General features: G+C 38.0%; 1 protein-coding gene across 1 annotated transcript in view; it reads right to left on the bottom strand.

The window, feature by feature from the left end:
- Window positions 1-1395: 1395 nt before the first annotated feature.
- LOC122324544 (E3 ubiquitin-protein ligase SH3RF1-like) overlaps window positions 1396-16165 on the bottom strand; it is a 44149-nt gene continuing 29379 nt past the window's right edge. Inside the window, 8 exon segments of the mRNA XM_043219069.1 lie at window positions 1396-2146; window positions 2858-3216; window positions 4354-4682; window positions 5170-5453; window positions 6093-6263; window positions 6872-7002; window positions 9180-9290; window positions 15787-16104. Coding sequence (XP_043075004.1) covers window positions 1978-2146; window positions 2858-3216; window positions 4354-4682; window positions 5170-5453; window positions 6093-6263; window positions 6872-7002; window positions 9180-9290; window positions 15787-16104 — 1872 coding nt within the window. The 3' untranslated portion in view covers window positions 1396-1977.

The raw sequence follows: 16165 nt of genomic DNA, 5'->3' as shown, positions 1-16165 counted from the left end.
ACAGATGGTGTTAACTTTATTGTGTGAGCAAATGCGTGACTGATGAAAATAGATTCATGTTTCGTAAGCCAGCATGTGAAATCATGGCAGTTTTGGTCAGCTGTGGTTTGATGTTGAAATTTAGAGGTTTCAAATGTGAAATGCTGTACAAAAGAGCAATTACGGTAGTGGACAGCTTCTCAAGAATGAAGTGCTTATGCTGTTGTTTCTTTATCGTATGCAGATTTTAACCGTCACAACAAATTAATATACTCAACTCACAACAGTATTCCAAAACATGTTTTATAAAAGTTATTACTTTATTTTATACCCCTCACATCTAATACACACTTAATGAGTTTAAATGAAATGTTAAGTGATTGCTTTTTTTCCGATGTGACTGATACGCCGTTTACTGAAATCTTGACGTGATTGACTGAAATCAAGCGGTGAAATCATCCTTGTGTAGGCGGTTTAATGTAGTGTATTTGGAGATGGAGATGGAAAGCAGTGATTAAATACACAAATGATGATTCAAATAAAACCTTTTAACAGGCGGTTCGGTAAATTTCACTAATACAACAAAGGCCATCTTGTTAGTTGTAATGGCATGAAGATAACAAAGGAGGGGGAAAATATTCTCCAAATTCAATTGTTGTAACTGGGCATAAATCATATCTATAAAAAAAATCTATCAAAGACCACTTTGTGCTTTCAAAATAATAATAATAATAATAATAATAATAATAATAATAATAACAATAACATTTCATCTAATGTATGAAGCATAGAAACACACAAAACACCATTTTCAAGTATACAATACATGAAATAATCACATAAAATACTAAAGTACAGCAGACAACACCATAAACCCGGCTTAAAGAAGCAAAAAACCAATGGTCTGTGAATTTGTGGTTAGACGCTGTTTTTAAGGACAATTTTAAGCAGTTTGTAATGTTATGATAGGTAAACGCTGCTGTGAATAACTGTAAAGATGATGACCATCGGGTCAGCTGTGTGTCCATCTATGGGCCTGAAGGAAACTAAACCAGAGAGAGAACAAACATGTGCACGAAAGCATAATGGCACCATCACCGTAAGATATCAAGGGTGTGCTTTTACTATGAGTGATTGTTTCGGTTCTGCTCTGGCTTTTTTTAATACCAAAAAAAAACAATTATTGCAAAGGAATATTAGTAATATTTGATAAAAATGTTTGAGTGTAATCTTGTTCTTTTAAAAATAACAATATGCTATCCTTCATTCCCTCACTCAGTGTAGCTACAGCAAACCTTTCCACGAAGCACAACTATTCAGAACATCCACATCCTCTGACTCAAAGAGCCAACTACATGCAAGCTAAAGTAGGCATAGATGGTCAAATCAACCTTTCGGAGTTCATTCGGCTCTTCATCTGGTATTCATTGTTTTATTTCAAGCAAATGACCATCAGTGACATTATTCAGGTTCTACAGGCATTGACCAATCAGCTCACATAACAAAGCTTCCCTAAAAAAAAAAAAAAAAACTCCATTCCTACGAAACAAAAATAAGTTAAACGTTGAAGAAAATTCATATTGTTCTTGTCATGACTCAGATCAGCTTCGCTTTGCTTATATACAGTAAAGTGAGACAGTACAAGGCACACATTAATAGTCTTCGAAATGTTACAGATGCATAAATTAACGAATCCTATCACGACTTCATCTACTGTGCTAAAAATAAGGGGCCTAGTCAGAACGGCTAAAACTTTGTTGCTTCCATGTGCTTTAGGAAAAGTATTTGATCTACCGCTGAACGACTACGACCGGTCTAGTTGGTTTTGAGATTTTCATTAGACTGTGGTCGAATCCATGCAACTGATGACCCTCACAGTTCGCTCAACAGTCCAAAGCAGCCCAGTCCCTCCCATCACTCTGAACTATTAAGGCTGAAGTTCAGTGCTGTGTTTTCAGTGATGGAGAATTTGATATCTGGATATTACGTTCATGTGTGTTAGATACTGTCAACAAAGCTGCCAGGAAACAACCCGGTTCGGCCGTTTCTCTGAAGTGTTCCTTTAAACCAGCCGTCCTCTCGTTTTCTGTGCACAAATACAATGTCTCCCTCCTTGAGTTCCAGCTCTGCTTCGCTTTGGGGAGGGTAGGACACCACCACACGGTACCTGAAGGAATGGTAAAATGGGATATTTACAAGTCAAGCTAAGTATGATGGGTGAGAATGTTTATTTCTGGGACAATAACTACAACAAGTAAGTTGCTTTAAAAATAATCCAAAATTAGTAGCCCGCACTAGTAATATAATGATAGCGGCAGAAAGGAACTATATTGTTGGAATCACTTTCCGAACTGTTTTTTGACTGATGAACCATAAAAACATTGCCAGTCAAGCAAAATCCATCCTGCTTTAAAGAGATCAAGCAATGATTTGTGACTTTTTTGATTTAATAAGACAGATGGCAACATTTCTGTGTTTTAGGACATTTCTTAAAATATTAATATTACTACTCTGAGAAGTACATTTTAATAAAGATAAGTAATATATTTCTGTTGTTCTTTGAGTTTCACTGCGTGTTTGAAATTGTGAAATTCTGGCGAGTTGACTGAACAGCTCTTAAGATGAAGTGGACGGTCCTCATACTGAAACAGCATATGCTAAAAACATGTCTTGTGTTTGAGTATGTACATAATTACACCACTCATTCACATAAAGAACTTATTACACAATCAGTATTTCCTCTGATCAGTAAAACTATCCAGAACTTATCGTCGTTACTGAAATAAATTTGATTGCAATCTCGATATGATATTGTTTATCGCCCAGCCCTAGTGTCATAGCTGTTATTCTTGGTGTTTTATTTGAGCTTTTATTCTACCTCTCACACACGATTGGCCGGCCGTCATGCTGCATGGAGAGGAGGGAGGAGCATGGCTGTCGTGGGGCCGGGGCGATTGGGGCAGTGTTGTCCTGGGAGCTGCTTCTGTGTGACGCTGCGTCTGTGTTTGATGAAGAGGAGGATGCAGAGAGCTCAGAATCCATCGGACAGACACCAGCACGGCCGTTGTGTCCTACAACAACCACTGAAGAGCCGGGTGCAGCCATTTCATGCCCGATTCCCCCCTGGGGCATTTCCATGGCAACAGACTGCTCCGCCTCCAGTGTAGGGGAGGACGGGGGAGATGGGCGGAGCTTCTTTTTATTAGACAGCAGTTTCAGCAGGCCTTTCTTTTCTCTCTGAAATGATACATTTGATTCTGTTTAAATGAAGAGGTTGAGCGCACAGCTTTTACACAAAACACGAAATTCAGCACAGGATGTGTGAAGATCATAACACTGAAGTGCCATTAACTGAAGTAAAAGTGTCATGGCATTTTAACATGACGCAACTTTTGAAATATGGACAGATTTTAAAATACTACATATCATTTGTAAAAATTTGGGCATCACATACTGCCTGACTGAAGAACAGACACTACCAGACTTTCAGATTGTTCCGAACACAGACTCACACAGAAATGAGGTTGCTAGAGGAGACGTAAAAAAATCTAAACATACATTCCCAAATCAGCTCAAAATATCAAACATGTTTGACGTACTGTGATTGGAATCATAGTCTAGTCACAGTAGTCCTGTATTCCAGTCTTAAGGAACAAATGAAATATTCATTTTGACAAACTTAAAACTAAAAAAAAAACCTAAAAACTTAAAATCTTTTTTACAAATTAAATGCAAAACGACTGAAAATGGAAACTCACATGACATTATATTAAAACGCAAAACATTTTGTTCCACTTGTGTGAGAACGTCAGATAACAGATTAATTAAGCAACTAACCAATCAATCTAGTTTATAATTTAAAATAAAATCGTGTCATGTGACATGGAATGTGACCGTAGCCTATCAACTGAACTATAAACTATCAACTGACTAAAACTGTTCCATCCAAGGGTCATCAACCTGATCCTGCAGAGTTTAGCTCTAACTTGCCTCTACATACCTGCCTGGAAGTTTCAAGCATACCTAGTAAGACCTTCATTAGCTGCTTCAGGACACTGGCCCTCCAGAAGCAAACTTAGTGACCACGTAAGAGTACCAAGATAATCTCCCAGAACATCGAGCAAAAGTGAACAACACTCAGGGTTGTGTTCTCTGGGTTTGCAGAACACTTCGAATCATAAAAACTGATGCATTCAGCTTTATGTCAGCATTCTTAACCACCCAGCTCAGCAAATGAGGTGAAACTCTGAGAATGTCTAACTGCCAAATGCCTTCCTACAGCATATTAAAATAACACTGATGGGAGGGAATAGCAAAAGAAACCATTATAAAAGTTGCAGATGTTGTAAAATGATATAGTTCAACAAGTCTCACCTTGCAGTCTTTATCCAGTCTACAAGCAACACCATGATTCGAAGCGGAACCAAGAGACTTTGTGCCACCATGGTTCACAGGAAGTGCTACAACAGAGACTGGTCTCATGGCATCACTGTCTAAAGAAGCAGCGCTAACATTAGGAGGGGTCAAGGAGGCGGCGGCACAGCTCATAGCCACACCGACTCTGGCTGAGGAGGATCCCGGGCTGGAGCCGAGGACGGGTGACGCCTGAAGAACCACAGCTGTACTAGGAAGGTAGGACACAGGATTGTGGGATTGGATGGGCGTTACTGCTGCTGTAGGCCGGTCCTGACTATGACTCACAGCTGGTGGGGAAGAAAAAGGTGGATAAAAGAATGATGATTTATTTTTATGGCAAATTTGAGTGCACATAATAAAGATGTTTTTTTTTTTAGAAAGTTTAGTAGTTTTTTTAAATAGCTTTGAGAAATGTACTATTTGTATTAATGTTAGCTTTATGTGATTTTGAAAAGAAAAATCCAAGAACAAATCAAATTAATGCAACTTGGTGCACATTTATTAATTTTTAAATAACGTGTTCCAAGACATAAAAATTAAAAAAAGATAAATTAATTATAAAAATTAGCCAAACCACTTTTGTTTTCAATAATTATTTTTAAATTGCAGGAAATTATTTGTTTCTTTTTACTTTTGAAATGTTTGTGTTAGTCCTTAAACTGAATTGAATTTTAAAAAAGTTTATTTAATAATATCATTATCACACACGCCTGCTTTTAAAAATAAAGTTCTTAGTGGTGTTCCTTATTAGGTGGTGTGTGCATGTAATTGTACCTGTCCTGACCGCACTGCGTGCCTGGTTGACGGTCATCTGTGAAGTCACGTGCATGAGCACTTTGGGGTGCTGTCCAGTGGGTATATGTGCTGCTGACACTACAGCAGCAGGCAGTGGGCAAGACGGGGTGGGATTAGGGCACATGGGAAGGGGTTTGCTGGGGTCGACACTCCCCAAGGCAGCTCCAAGAGAAGTAGAGGAGGGGCTGACGATGGTGATACCACGTCCCGCCTGAGAGCACAGGGTCAGGGGAACTTTTGGCTGACTGCTGCCAGAAACAGTCCTGCAGTACAAGGAAGACGTGAGAACTGACACTTGTGCTCATACAGAAACACATCTTACACCAAATCAACAGACAAATCTGTACATTTAACAGGCTATATGTAGTTGTATCACAGATCTGATAAGAAAAAAAATGTATAGATATTGTAAGAGGAGCTGTAATAGAGACATTTTGAAGACATCTGTTCAATGGTTTGAATGACTGTAAATAGCTCATGCTTTTCATGCAATCAGTGAATGATATTATGCATGTAATTCTCATTTCTACCACAAGAGAGTGTTGGGTTTAAAGGAATATAACGGTGCATAAAACATTTTATTGATGACATTTGTGGCAAAATGTAAAAAAAAGAAAGAAAAAAAAAAGATTAATCTCACATTTAATTTTTTTTAACTAGTAATCTACATTATAACTGATGAGCTCTGTGATCAAAGTGCAAATTTTACTAAACATTTTTTTTTTTAACAATTCCATGTGTGAATGTGACCGGCTCCCACTTATCTGCAAGTAACAGACTTCATGTGTGTGGCTAAAAGATATACAGCACTGGAAAGCAGAGCACAATCTAATCTTTCCATAGCCTCCAGGGTGTATGAGTGATAACATGTACAAGTGTGTAAGTGTGTTTGGGTATCATACCTGTTGACAGGACTCATGTAGTTACCAGGAAACACTCCGATCTTGCCGGTGTGCATGGATGTTCCTTTAAACCAGCCGTCCTGACAGCGCTCCAGCACCAAAAACATCTCACCCTTCCTCAATTCCAACTCATCTTCTTTACGAGGCGTGTAGGGAAACATTGCCACGTACCTAAGAGAAAATCAAGCTTGCAACATTAAAACAAATCAAAACCAAAGACATTTCATTCAGTTTTTTTAATTGAATTTTTTTAAGTTTAATAAAATTTTTAATTTATACAATTTTTTTTTTTTTTTTTTTTTATTTGTCAAGTTAAAACTCTAAATATTGATTTGCAGTACTGCTAAGCAAACGGGGCTTGCGTTCACACAGCTATTATGCATCATAAATCTTTCAAACACTGAATTGTAAAATAATTTCTAAGGACACAAAAAGTCTTTAAACACTGCCTTGAAAATGGGAATGTCATGAATAACTGCCATAAACCTACTCCACCCAGAGCATTATAAGCGACTCCAACAGAAATCAGGTGTGTTTAGGGCTGTGTTTAGCTGATATGCAGACAAAAGGTGAAAGTTGAGAGGTCAGAACTCAGGTTAAGTCCCCAGAGACAACCCTATTCCCCTAAGACACGACCTCTGACCTTCACCTGTGTGTTCAGTCACGCTCAGCTGGCATTGGGTAACAGCAGAGATGGCTTAGAGTTGCAATGACCCTCTCATACTCTCATACATAACAGTATTTATCTCTAAAGTGTGTTCATTTTACGTTGTACTCACACCGTGGGTCTCTGACGGCCACTCTGGTCACCCGCAGAGGGCGAAGGTCTCTGAGTAGAATTCAAGGCGGCAGCGCCCACAGCGGAGGACTGTGACTGAGGTGGAGGAGGAGGTGGAGGAGGAAGAGAATCCTGAAATAATTAAACATACATTTTGTTAATATCATGTCTCCTACAAAATTATTTACGTATAAGAAGCAATAAAATTAAAAAGATACTGCAGTTCTCATAACGGTTCATTTTCATTGTTATTTTGACGTCCATTCACGTATATGTAACTTGTGTGTAGCAGGAAATGATGTCAGAGACATCCCTTCAAAGTTTGGACAATGTCACAGAACCATAATCCCAGTGATCAGACTTTCCAGCTTGTGTGCTGGTTGCTAACAAGCTGGTACTTTGGCTGTGGCAGGTGTTGTGATTGGTGGATATCCAGCCTGGGCTACATTTCTGGCTGAAGACGGATAAATCAGTTCCATATGGACCAGCACACACATCTGCAAACAGACTTTATGAGCCCAGTGGCACCGCTATGAAAACAACTCTCACACTGTAAAGCTTGTTTTGTTGCTTTAAGTCACCTTCTTGTCCGTTTGTTTCAAGTCCTCCTACAAAGTTTTCTCTACTAATGTTCTCGTCTTATTTGTTTTATTAATTCATGCGTCTTGTGTTTACTGCTTAATGTGGATTTACTGCAATTAAGAAAACAAAACAAAACAACAACCATCTTTCTCTCTGGTGCTTTTAAATCCGGTATATGAGATACAAGAGTCAACCAATGCACACTAAGGCCACCATTACAAAAACAATGCTTTGAAAACAAAAGGAAACAGTACCCGCACAGCACTGAACACACATCAATCTCAGAGAGCCATTAGTGTCCAGCCTGAGGCCCACACAACTCCCTGAAATGGTGTGGGTGTGTGTGTGTGTGTTTGCGTTGAGAGATGAAGGGCTATCAGATGGCAAACTGTCCTTGTTTAGCATTAGCAAATGTATATGAGAATGTTAGAGAGAGAGCTGCTTTGGTTATGTGAGTGTTTGTGTTTTGATACGCTACTGTTCAAAAGTTTGGGCTCAGAAAGATTTTGCTTTTAAATTAATATCTCATTCAGCACGGACAATACATCAAAATCAAGTGACAGTAAAAACTTTCCTTACAAAAGTTTTTTTTTATTTTCATGCGACACTGGAAATGGGCAGCTTCATGACTGAAAATGCTTGCTATAACATCAATAAATGACAAATTGAGGATAAAAGACTTTAAAAAGCATTACAAATTTGTGCTAAACTTTTGAACATGGTGTACACTGATGCTAATATGTGGTAATATGCTCATCCAAGTACAAATTCACATTGCATTCACAATTAAGCACAATTAAAGTTTTGCATTGCTTTAGTTGGGATGAATTAAAAAAAAACAACATCTTAAAGATAACTGTAAGACGTTTCTTTATATTAATTTCCTTTAAATCACTGCAGCTACAGCCATCAAAATAAAATTAATAAATAAACAATCCACCCCCCTCCAACAATAAACTAGGATAAGTACCATCAGACCAAAACATTAACTTGAAAAACATTACATAAAAATGTCAAGACGAGGGATGCAACAATATAACATTTTCCCCTACATGATAATTGTGGCAAAATTAATTATTGACATACCTACAAAATCTTTTGGGGAGAAAAGCGCTGCTGATCAAATTCACTTTTAACATTGTTTATTTATTTATTTTTTCTTTTTTGGCAAATGAGTCACCCACAAAAGGTAAATGAATGAATAAATAATTATAAATAAATTAACATTATTAATTAATGTCATTAATAAAGTAATTTGTTTTATGTTATATACAATCATGTTCAAATTATGGTCATGTTATTTCAAAGAAATGTTTGCAAAAGGAAAAAGAGAGAGAGTTGCGTGTCTGTGCGTCTCTCTTTACAATGAGTGAGTTACTGCAAAAACAGCAATTTATCAAGTGATTCAGAATTTAAACAGTATTTCAGTATTTAAACGAAAGTTGCAGGGCAGCGTTTACAGCTTTCTTTGTACCTGGATGTGAGAGTGGCGCGATCGCTGATGCATGTGTGCTCGAAGTCAGCAAGCAGCGGGTGCATGTATTGTAGGAGCTAGACAATGTATGATGACATGTGATATTGTAGTAGTAGTGTCCCAATTCATAAGTGAGAATATATATATATATATATATATATATATATATATATATATATATATATATATATATATATATATATATATTTTCTCAGGGGTATAAAATAGAATTGGGATTTGGCCTAAGACTCACCACTGGAATAGAGGCATAGCTGGTTTCTGGAGGAAATGTGAAAACTGTCGCTGTGGTGACAGGACTGCTTGGTGGAGGAGTAACAATGAGTCCTGTTGTGCAAATGTGAACCTAAAAAGACAAATAAGAAGAAATGACAAGTTAATTAACCTTTCCCGAGCCTCCTGTATCATCTGGCAAGTGAAAGCACATTATGAGACAGTGAAATTCTGCTTAAGGGATGACACAGAAAGCCATGCAACCGAGAGAAATTTGGGCAGATAGCGCCACACACACACACACACACACACACACACACACACACGTATGACTTCTATTCAGATAAACAAACTTTAATGCAACGAGACATCTTTAGAGCTACATGTCAGTCTACATTTGTTGTTCATGCCTGAAATCAATCCAGCTTAACAACAAACATTGACAGCCTTAAATAGTCATAACCAATGAGAACTTGCCTTTGGTAAACTTAGTCAAGTATCAAAATGACTTTTATTCTGGTCAGCTGGGAGTACGTTTGAAAAAAAAAAATAATTATTGAATATTGCTATTGCTGTTTATGTAACAGATAAATATCTGTTAAAACAGTCCAGCCTTGAAAAGCATAAGAGAAGCAAAAGAGAAAAAAAATCTTACCAACCCCAGACATTTGATGGATAGTGTAATAGTCAACTAAAAAAGTGCTCAGAGAATATTAAATGAAATAGACTGTAAATTGCATTTCTTGTGTTAAATTATAACAATAACTCAGGAACAGAGGCCATTAAATGCCATCCTGTCTTTCTGAATGGTTCAATAATAGCCGACTCAACTGTAAGCGAAACAAGTGATGCGCTTAATCGTTTTTGTATAGCACATGTATTGTAGACTCTTAAAGGTATGACATGTATTTGTATTATCAAACTGTCTGGAGCGATCAACCACAATCTCATGCTTCCATAACCAGGTTGCATCCTTCCCTCTTCTATCCTATCAGAGTCTCTAGCTATTTTAGTTTTCCTCTATGACTAACAAGAGGTCATAAATCAGGAATAAAAAACTGGAGCTTTACTTTGTCAGAAAACATTAATAGCACATGGACAGACCACCTAGGGCAATCACGAGTGTGGGTGGTGTACCTTGTGTACATTATATTAAATCCTCAGATGTTGGCATCACAGGGCTTCATATAAAAACTACAGAAATAAACACTTTCAGGATGAACCGAACCTCTGAGAGACAACAAACAAGCCAGAATCAAACAGATTTGTAGGTTCAAAGGGACATGCTGTAGACATTTTCTGTGTTGTGACATTCAATATCTGGATCAGGTCCTGAGCGTGTGATGTGCTCTTTTTGAGTGAAAACACTTCAACAAATCAGACACAAGAGTCTTCAGAGAGACATTCCATTAAACAGAAAAAAAAAAATCCACACCTTACATCTAAAAGTATCTAGAGAGGAGCTCGAAATAGTCCTCATCAGAAAATAGACATGGATATAATTATACAAAAATGATAGCATCCCTAATTTTCTTTTAAGTTTTCAATTTCCTGTTCTCTCCTTCTCTCTGTGCCTGAGGGAAATGCAACTCCTCTGCATATTGTATGACTGTCCTGGGGTGGCATTTGTCATTAATGACATGACTTTTTTTCCAGTGCTCTTCACCTCAGGTCCAGATTTAGATCTGTACTTCTCACTTCATGACCTGAATGTCCCGAAGCCAATAAGCCCAAACAACAGGCATCTCCAGCTTAGACTCTGCTAAATTCATTACAGGTAATGAAGAATGAGGCCAAAGCATTTACAATCTGTAAAAAAATAACACGCTAAATAAAGACAAAGGGACTGTTGTGTGTGCATATGCAAGAAGGTCTAACTGATATTAAAGTAGCGACAGTTCTTTTTTTTTCTCTATGCAGTCACATGAACAAGTGAAATAAAATGTAAACTCTAATTTCTATCCATATAGGAGGGACTTGAGACTTGGTTTTATCCAACATTTCGATCAAAACGATTGAAGAACTTCAGCAGACGCCACCAGAGAGACATTAAGTTATGATTAAAATGTGTATGCAATATACATAGAAAAAGAAATACATTTTCACTTCATGTTAACTTCAGAAACGAACATTTCCCAAAACGAATTTTAGCAGAACGTTTTATTGTATAGTATTTTTTCTGCACGAGCGAGTGAACCTGGAAGCTAAAACTGAATGTTTTCTCCACAGAGATCTCAGAAAAAGTAAGTGCTGGAGGAGTGTGTTGAAGTACACGTGAATCTGTGCAAACAGCATATCTCCCTTCCACAGGCCCGCCGGCTTCAGGGTGCATCACCTCTCAAGTCGCACCCTACAGGTTTGATTGTACAAGGTACTGAGTGAGTCAATGTGTGGGATATGAACACACTGGAGGGCACAAAAACTTTCACAAATGCTGTGTTATTCTTGTTGACACACCACTTCCTGCAGGTGAGAATGACATCAGCCATTGCCGATTGGACAAAATAAGCCAACAGCTGGATGATAATCACAGCTGCGCGCAGACCCTTCCAGGCAGCGTTTCCACAACTCTGAAATCATGCACATTTCCTTGCCAAATACTTTTTTCTTACAAGAACAGCATTGTAATTCAACCCTCGAATTCACACAAGATTAGATCACACTAACAAAAACTCACAAAAATGAAAACTTTACTTACTCTAATGTGACTTACTTTCTTCTGTGGAAGATAAACAAATTATTTTGAAGAATGCTGAGAATCAACACCAACAACAATGGCTCAACCTAACTTTAATCCTACATTTGCCTTTGTCAGTCCTGGGATTTATATATAAATATATTTATAATTTAGCAAAGTTGCAGCTTTAAGATTTACATCAATGATGGGAACATATTTGAATTTTGCTCTGTGATTTTCTTAAGACAGACCATTGAAGGGCATGTCTGACAGCTAGAACATTGCTGCTGTACTAGTAAGAACCACAATGACCACTCAGCAAAACATTAAAGCACAAACTAACAAAATGAAAACTCCTGTTTGGTAATTAGAGACATGTCCCTGCAGTGTTTCATAAAGCATTTGGGAAAAAAAAAAAAAAAAGTGCTTGTGTTTTTACTGTCTTTGTCATCACTTTAAACATCCTCATCTTTCCAAATGGCCACTTTCTCTCAGTTTTTCCTTTCTTTCTTTCCCTCAAACCAGAAATATATGAGAAAGCAATAAGTCTGTGGCTCATATATTCCAAATGTGTCACAAAAATCGTGTAAATCGATACATCACTCTCATAAGAGGGCATAACTGCCGCCACATAGGAGGGGGATCACTTTACAGGCTCAAACAGGCTTTTATGAGATCTGGAGTGTCTGGATAATTATTAGCACTAAAACTCCTAGATAGGAATGTTAAAAAGAGCACGAGAGAAAAAAAACGTGGGCATGCAAGAGAGGGAGAAAAAGGGAGCGAGAACGAGAGAGATACCGATACCTAGATGACATAAAAACAACAGATCAATTGTCATTGTGTTTTGCTGTTGCTTGGTTGCCTGACAACATTAGCAATGAAAAAAAGACAGCAAGTATGAAGGGGGAAAAAACTAAATGAAACAATATGCTGCAATATGAAAAAAAGTAAAGAAAAAACTGGGACAAAAAAGATCCTAATTATACACTCATAAACAGACAGCAGATGATAAATATTCTGGGTTATGCATGCAGGAAATGGACTGGTGTCTTGTGTAAATATACTTACTAGGTGTGAGTACAAAACACTGAGCTGGTTTCATATTAACACACGATGACAAATTCTGTTGCTTGAGAAATTGTCTCACGTTTTTAAAGCGTTAACACATGTTGGCTGAAGCCACCACACATGCTTCCTCATTCCATCTGCACCAAGTATTCACTCTCATAAAACACTGTATCGGGGTCGGCTTTCACAACACCCCGTCTCAACCGCTCCTTTATGAACACGAAAATGGATCCAAGAGCACACAGACAGGCCGAAACTAAGACGACAGAGGTATAATGTGTCTTCTGTTGTGTTTTGTCCCACAGAAGAGGACTCCAGAGAGGTTCTTGGGCAGGTGACGACATCACAAATTTTCCAGTTAGCCGTGTGCTTCTTATACTATCAAATTCACACGCAAAGGGAGTCTAATACTGACAAGAGAAATGTGAAGACATCGAATCAAGAATGAGAGAATTTCTTTCACAAAAGGTTGCTTCTTCGACAGTTTCAGGTCACAGCAACTAGGGGTGCAAAGCCTCCTTAAAATACTGTGACAAATGACCATTTATGTGCCAAAGTAAAGTGTACAAAATACATGAACTATCTATTGTACTTACCGGGACTGCATTTACTTGATAAAAAACCCCCAAAAATGATTATTGGAACACAATTTGAAATGTAAATCCTTCATTACAGGAATTTATTTCTGTGACGGGAAAGCTGAATTTTCAGCCTTATTACTCTACTCTAATGATCTTTCAGAAATGATTTTGGTGAAAACTGATCGTTTTTTGGGGGATGTTTTTTAGTAAACTCAAAAGAATTATTTATTATTTAAAAAAAAAAAAGTTTTAAGATTTGACATGAATCCTTGCTGAATACAAAGAAGACATTTTACAAAATATTTTTCTGTTAAAGTACATGTTCTTGCAGTGACAAGATTCATGTTTTTTTGTTGTTGTTTTTCCTTTTAACCAGAAAATCAATTAAACAAATGCTAATACTTTAATGACAGTTTTGAATTGTTTAACTGAAATTGACAGGTTGGACTGCAGCTATTTTACAGATGCCAGAAAAGACTCAAATGAACCACAAAGACATCAAAGCCTAATATGGAACATGCTAGGCCACATTTTTGACATTTTACATTTTTTTTGACATTTCACATTTTAAGTGAGAAGTAGTAGCTTTAGTAGTTAGTAGTCTTATCCTTTCATTTTCATTTCATCTAGTCTGACACCCCTGACTCACACAGCGAATCCTAAGATCTTTAAAACAAAACAAATTAAAGCGAGTGTAAAGCACAGGGAAAAGTCACATTCCTGGAAGTTTCTTAGAGCCCCCTTCACACCGGATCATCCGCATGAAATAACATGTCTGTCTAGCATCTCCTTAGAGACCGCTCTGCTCTGCAACCAGTGGAACAGCTGTGAGTGACTGTCATTCCACGGTTGCTGCAGTAACCTCTGTGAGCGAGTGGAGGGAGGAGTGTTTGATGTGGTGGAGCGCTGTCACGCATCAGTGCTCTCAAACGCTCGGACAGCATGTTGGACTGTGTGGAATGAGAGAGAGTAACTGCTGACAGAACAGGAGAGAACAGTAAGCTGGTGTGGACAAGCATCAGAGCTCTGGAGTGTGGGCAGGATGTCTGACACGATGCTCACTTTCTTTCCCTTCAAGATATGCAGTTGTTTGACGAATTTCACCATTAGGCATTTAACTTTTACACATTCCCTCTATTTCACTGTCCTCTAACCATTTTTGTCAGCTGAAGTGATCTTAATAAATTAAAAAAAAAAAAAAAAACCACACACAAAAAGTGGACATACCACCTTCTTTGATTAGATCTCATTTCTATACATATTTACACACTTGTTAACAGAAAGTATGTGCATTTTTTTAAATGCAAAAAACGAAGTAAATGGGTAAATTTAAAGACAACATTCACATTAGCCCATCAAGACAAACTAGGGTTAATGAATATGTAACAACACTAGTAATACCGTTAATACTGTGGTGGGGGAGTCGTTTGAGTTTTCCGCCTTTTCCTCGCTTTCCCTCAGTTTTAAATAATCTGTATGTGCTGTGAGTGTTTAACTTTTGCCGCAATTCTGCAACAAGCAGTTGTTTGCTTTTTTAGTTAGGTTGAGCTTGTTTCCTCTTTCACTTACTTTTAAATAGCCTAGTTTAACAAAGAACTGTGCGCATATTACATATAACATATATTAGCAAAACGAGTAAGACAACAAGGAGACATGGCCAGCACACACCTTGATGTGAAATAATAAAAAATATATAATTTAAATAGTTTAAATAAAACAAAAATCAGGGAAATCCATCGAATAAAATAAATGAGAAATCAATGTTTTTTTGACTTCCATTACCACTCAACTCTCCTCACATGATAAATGAAATCTGACCTGTGTGTGACTGTAGTTTTTTATAATAATTTTTCTTGTTATATTAAAAAAAAAATCAAGGAGATCTCTAAGGAAAATTAAGGCATTAGTGAAAGTCCGATTTGAGTCTGACCTTCTTCTTTCCTTAGTCTATCTTTAAACACATCTGTGCAGATCCTGCTGTACTGTGTGTGTGTGTGTGAGTGAGTGCATGTGAACTTATCAGGCTGTGTAACCATGGCCACAGCTGAGAAGCTCATCCTCAGTGAGAAATGATGTCCTTACCACCACTCAGTATGAGAACTAATCTATATATAACATGGAGAGAGAAAAAGTGGATGAGGAAAAGAACATTTAGAGGTCAGCCATCATCACGCTGAAATAATCCTCATCTTCCTCTCCTTATTGATGATCTGATTCCCCATCACCTGATCTCTCTATACATCGCAAGGCTGCGTGTTCTGTTCGGATATGCTGCATGAGTGTCATTCATCATCTCTCACCTGTGAAGGTGCGCTGGAGGACAGGCCCCCGCTGAGCTCTCCGATCCGTGCCGCTGCTGTGGGGTTGGAGGAGCTAATCAGAACTGGTCCGCTGATCTCCATGGAGTGTCTCTGGGGTGGAGGGGCCAGGCAGGGCTTATGGGACATAGTCAGAGAGGTGAAAGAGTGTCGCTTCTTACTGTTCTTCTTCTCTCCAGTGGCTTTCTGGGAGCCGTTAGCCTGGGGTCCCAATGAAGAGGAGGACGGCCCTTCACTGGAGTCTCCTCCACCTTCAGATGGCTTGTCCAGTTCTATAAGCTGTCGTGCTGCACTGTTAAACTGAAAGTGGAAGAGTGTGTGAACGGAAACAATACTTTACACCACATATTATTACTACTGC

This window comes from Puntigrus tetrazona, chromosome 20 (genome assembly GCF_018831695.1).
Source record: "Puntigrus tetrazona isolate hp1 chromosome 20, ASM1883169v1, whole genome shotgun sequence".
Lineage (NCBI taxonomy): Eukaryota > Metazoa > Chordata > Actinopteri > Cypriniformes > Cyprinidae > Puntigrus > Puntigrus tetrazona.
Note: the sequence above shows the minus strand (reverse complement) of the source record. Positions and strands in the feature narration are given on the sequence as shown.